The sequence below is a fragment of the Suillus clintonianus genome (assembly GCF_016758775.1).
Source record: "Suillus clintonianus strain FC179 chromosome Unknown DEU56scaffold_241, whole genome shotgun sequence".
In the NCBI taxonomy this organism is placed as follows: domain Eukaryota; kingdom Fungi; phylum Basidiomycota; class Agaricomycetes; order Boletales; family Suillaceae; genus Suillus; species Suillus clintonianus.
The window spans coordinates 11813-16450 of NW_024539465.1; the positions used below are offsets into that span (position 1 = coordinate 11813).

The following is a 4638-nucleotide window of genomic DNA, read 5'->3' on the forward strand; positions in this document are numbered from 1 at the left end:
TATGCGGTCTGACAAGACGCAGGTATAGAATTCCTGAGTACTAATATCTTCAACAAAATCTGCATGATTTTCCACCCCTGAAGAAGGAGCATCCACGTTTGCAAGAAGGTCCTTGCCCGTTGTATGGGTGAATTACAAGGAGATTCTTCAAATATAGTACTAGACAATGATTGAGGAATATATAGGCCATATAGCTCTTGACACAACTGCTCTGTGCATCGAAATATTCTTCTTATGTGTATGCGTGATTATGTGTGTCTTTTTATGTCTTTCTGTAATGTGTATGTATTAATTTAAATTTGTGAACAAATTCGACGTCATGAATATATAATAAATCACCCTTCTCTCGCGGTGACTGTTTGGGTCATTTATTTACCATTGTTGACACAACACATGTTATATGCATGTAATAAGACCTGAGACGAGGCAATCTACAACCAACCATGTCCAGCAACATTCCCATCGAGATCATCATCAAGGTATTTGCTCTGGCCACTCGGACAAGAGCAAGCGCAGCATCTTGGATTACATTTTCGAGGTGGACATATGGATGGTGAGATCATAGTGATGCCAGAAACTTGCCATCTTACTGATAATTTGATGGCAGGTTCGAAAGTTTGCTATATAAATCCGTAGTTCTTGAGGATGAAGAAGAGGCTGCACTATTTCTGCAATGCCTACGCTGTAGAGACATGCATGAGGCATTCGCAAAGACGTCCATCAGCGCCATGTATCTCGAAGGACACATCCAGGGCATCACAGCGATTCAGATACTCTCCCTTTGCAAAGGAATCAAAAACCTTGCATTGGAGATCAAAAATGAGGATCTTAAGGACTTATCCTCTCTCCAGCCGGTCCTGGATGCCCTTCCACTTACCGTCCTTCACATGCACATGGGCATTACCCTGACAGAGGATTCAGTCACAACCACCGCTTTTTTCTCCCATCTCACTCATCTTGATGTCGACAACAAGGATATGCTTCAGCATGTCCGCTTGGAATGCTTCCCTCGCCTCACTCACCTTGCTCTGTGGGGGGCCTTGGTAGGCACAGAGCCGATCATCGTATCATTGATCAGGCGCCTTCTGGACCATCCAACACTGGAGGTTCTCATTTTTCGCGAGCATCATAAGCAGTTGGCATCCTTCCTCGAGTGGAATTCTATCCAGGACTCTCGCATAGTCATCGCACCGCAAAGCGTATACATGTGGGATGATTTGGGACGCGCATCCATGTTGCTATGGGAGATCGCTGAACAGAAGGTGAATAGGGCCAAGCCAAACCATCGTAAGTTCGTCCCTGTGGGTAGTTAATAGTCACATTAAATCAAGGCATCACCCAGGCAAGCATCGGTGCTTCCCACCTAGTACTATCCTTAATGGAATAAGGCTGTATATGGATCTCAATAGGGTCCGCAAACAGCGTGTCAACTATAGCTTGGATCAGTGCTTTATAGCTAGGGTAGGCATGCAGGGCCGAGAAACAGGCTTGATAAGGGTTACAGATAGGTTTGGCAGTGACGATGAATACGATGATGAGGAAGCGTCAAAGGTTTCTACGTCGCGTGCGGAATCTGAAGAGTGCCCAGATGAGTAGGACAGTGTACGATGGTACAGTAAGTAGTACGTATTTTGGAGGTGTTTTGTGTCACATTTCGCACTGTGGTCATTGATAACGCTATGTGTAATCATCGCGAAATGTCTCCTCAAGCATGGCGATGGTGCTGCTTATACATGTACCATGTTCGAACTTGTCGACACCGCTAATTGGTTAGAAGGCAATGGGTGCCAATCTTCCAAGTAAGTAATTGGAATGTAACCAGCAGGGTAACGTTCTCAGTCAGTCTCATTTTTTTTTCATGTACGAAGTTCCCTAATGCCCCTTATACGGTTGTTTGTCGTATTCCATCGCAATCTCAGCAGGTTAATTTCTCGCCAACTTTTCACCTGCACTCAAGAAGACTAGTTCAGGACAGCTTAGCAGTCATTCATACTCTCACATGTGCTCAGGAACAGCCGGTCAAGATGCTGATTTTGATGATGAGGATGCATGGGAGGAAGTCGAGCCACTTGTTGTAGGGTATCGGAGGGTATGTATTCTATCTATGTGATCTTATAGGACTACTTCTGCGACCTCTTCGCCATGAGAAAACCCAGCATAGCCTCGTCATGAGCTGCCTTGATGTGTTGTCCGTCTCTCGCGTCATCTGGCCTTTGTATATCCTTGTAATTCACGAATGCCGGATATCGCACGACGCCTTCTACCCCAGCCCAGTCGAAGTCTATTATCATAATGTTTGTCCTGTCCACCGTCTTGAGCATGATATTAGTATCGCGTATATCGCCATGGACCAGCTTGTCGCTGTGAAGAGACCTCAGGCAATCCCCGAGGCGATCGAACACAGATTTGGGGATCTGTTCGCCAATTGCCACGTCGGCCAATTGGTCATAACCGATAAGTCTGTCCATCACCACCATGTACCAGCCTCCAGGAAGCTGTTCGAATCCTCGTAATTTTGGTGCAAGGCCTGCTGCAGCGCAATGTATATGAGCGTCACGTGAATATTCTTGGACGAATTTGATGCAGATCGGAACCTGAGCATCCCCTTCGTTCAGGGTCCCGAAAAAGATCAGTCTTTTTGACTGTTGCCCATTTTCATGGAAGTGCTCCATATATTTGAAGGCGATGGTGCTGTTGTCGTCGAGAGATGTAAAGGTTGTTGGATATGGGAAGATTGTGGGGTGGGATAGCTTGCTGACAAGTTCAGAATGATGAGGTAGCGTTTGATAATGCGTCTCGAGGGTTTGGACAGCTTTGCGGAATGCAGCCATGTGCCGCACAGCGGTGACATGATTGTACCGATCCAAGGAATGGAAATTGAAGGAAATAGGGGTGGAAAGAATCTGAATAACAGGACGTAACGTCCAGACAGCACTTGCGAATACAATGGTTGGTCCTGGATAAATGATCAATTCCTATGTCATATTCTACAACAGAGGAGATCTTGACACTAACCGAAAATGATAAGCAGAAAGCAGGGAAGGGCAGACCCAGACAGAGTGGCCGCGTACGTTCTGGTCGCCTGTAGGTAGTACATAGCAGCCTGTATGTAAGGTTCTGAACCGGAACCCGCCGTCTCGTTCTTGAATTCGACAATCACATAAGGATGACAACGGTCATCAACAGTCATGGACATGTTTCCGTCCGTTATGTATCGAGTACCACGGACCTTGCCGTTCAAGGACAAGCGAATGTTGTATCCGTTGAGCACCTTGCTAACCGCTTCTCGTCGCTGGTCTTCATTCTCATACATTGCCGACATCACATGGGCCAGGCTGCCGATGAAATTGTTGTCTTCTTCGGTCGGTATGTAAGTGCAAGATTGGCTGTCATCGATAAATTGGCCGAAGGCTGGATACAGCAACGTGAGAGGAATGGTTTCCTCGACCTCCCGAGGGCGACCACAGGCCATCTGTAGATTTGGGTCCTGCTGGCGTACACGAAAGGATGAAGGATGGGAGCTCGCAGAAGGAGATTGCGATCGTTTCTTTCCTCCTTTTGTGAAATGCGTATCGGTGTTGGCAAGGAAGGATTGCCGCGCGATTTGGATCGCATCCTCTCCAGCTGAGATGGCGTGCATAGATCGAGGAGGATTCGTCGACCCTGCCATCCACAAATTTGTGAAATTCAATTCCATGAGATAATGGATCGACTCACGATTGGGTTCAGAGCAAACTTGAACAACAAGCCGGAGCTGCTCTAGAACTGGCATGCACAGGAAATAATGGTATAAATGCGACCATTCTGATACATTGAGCAAGTCACCCGCATTCATGGTGTCTAGACTCTCCCTAACATCGTCCTCCAATCCAGATATTCTATATAAGCTGATGCCACTTTGGTCTACATGCTTCAGCGTTGATTCGGCCTCCTTGATGCGAGCTTTAAGGGCTCCAATTGACAAGTGTGACCAGATTGAGATGTCAAAACCCTCCTGCGCAGGGCTACCTCGTACCCAGCAATGAATGATGAGTTGCGGTGCATCTGAAGGATTGAAAGTAATTGGTTGCATGGCCAAGGTATTGAAGCCATTACATACCTAAGATGATATGGATGTGACCTTTCGGGGGCGGTCCTCCAAACACGGTGGATATCTGATGCGATGGCATCAATGGTACCCCAAGCATTGATAGCGTCATATTCCGCAGATTCGCCTCGTATGGTTCGGCTACCGGATCATTTAACTTGTACAATCGCAATTTGGATGCCGGCATTTCAAGAGCTTGATTAACTTTGATCATGGTTTTCAGAATATCAACAGTGTCCAATGGCGAAATTGTTAAATGAAAACTTTCGTGGATTTCGGTACCTCGAATCCAGCAGTGCAGGGTGTACATGTCGATCATGGTGGTTAAAGGTTAAGATGCAAATCACCATTTTGTTTATGTTATAAGTGTTCACACAAGGCAATCAAGGCAATTTAATAATTTTAATTAATAATACAGACGGTATATATATGAAATAATTCTATCTCGCATTGCGCACATGCGATCAGACAACAAGTGTAATGAGATCTGAAAACTGACAAGAGAACAACATACGGGTAAGGGGTGGACAAGCAGGGGTGTGAACAGTCGC

General features: G+C 46.1%; 2 protein-coding genes across 2 annotated transcripts; one reads left to right on the plus strand and one right to left on the minus strand.

The window, feature by feature from the left end:
* Positions 1-443: 443 nt before the first annotated feature.
* DEU56DRAFT_762503 (uncharacterized protein) lies at positions 444-1313 on the plus strand (the record flags this gene model as incomplete). Its single annotated transcript, XM_041350710.1, has 2 exons — positions 444-553; positions 608-1313. The coding sequence occupies 2 exons, from the start codon at positions 444-446 to the stop codon at positions 1311-1313; spliced, it is 816 nt and encodes a 271-aa protein (XP_041200625.1).
* Positions 1314-2120: 807 nt separating this feature from the next.
* Positions 2121-3772, minus strand: DEU56DRAFT_874522 (uncharacterized protein; the record flags this gene model as incomplete). The annotated part of the gene is made up of 3 exons (XM_041355976.1): positions 2121-2956; positions 3016-3663; positions 3718-3772. The coding sequence occupies 3 exons, from the start codon at positions 3770-3772 to the stop codon at positions 2121-2123; spliced, it is 1539 nt and encodes a 512-aa protein (XP_041200626.1).
* Positions 3773-4638: the final 866 nt, after the last annotated feature.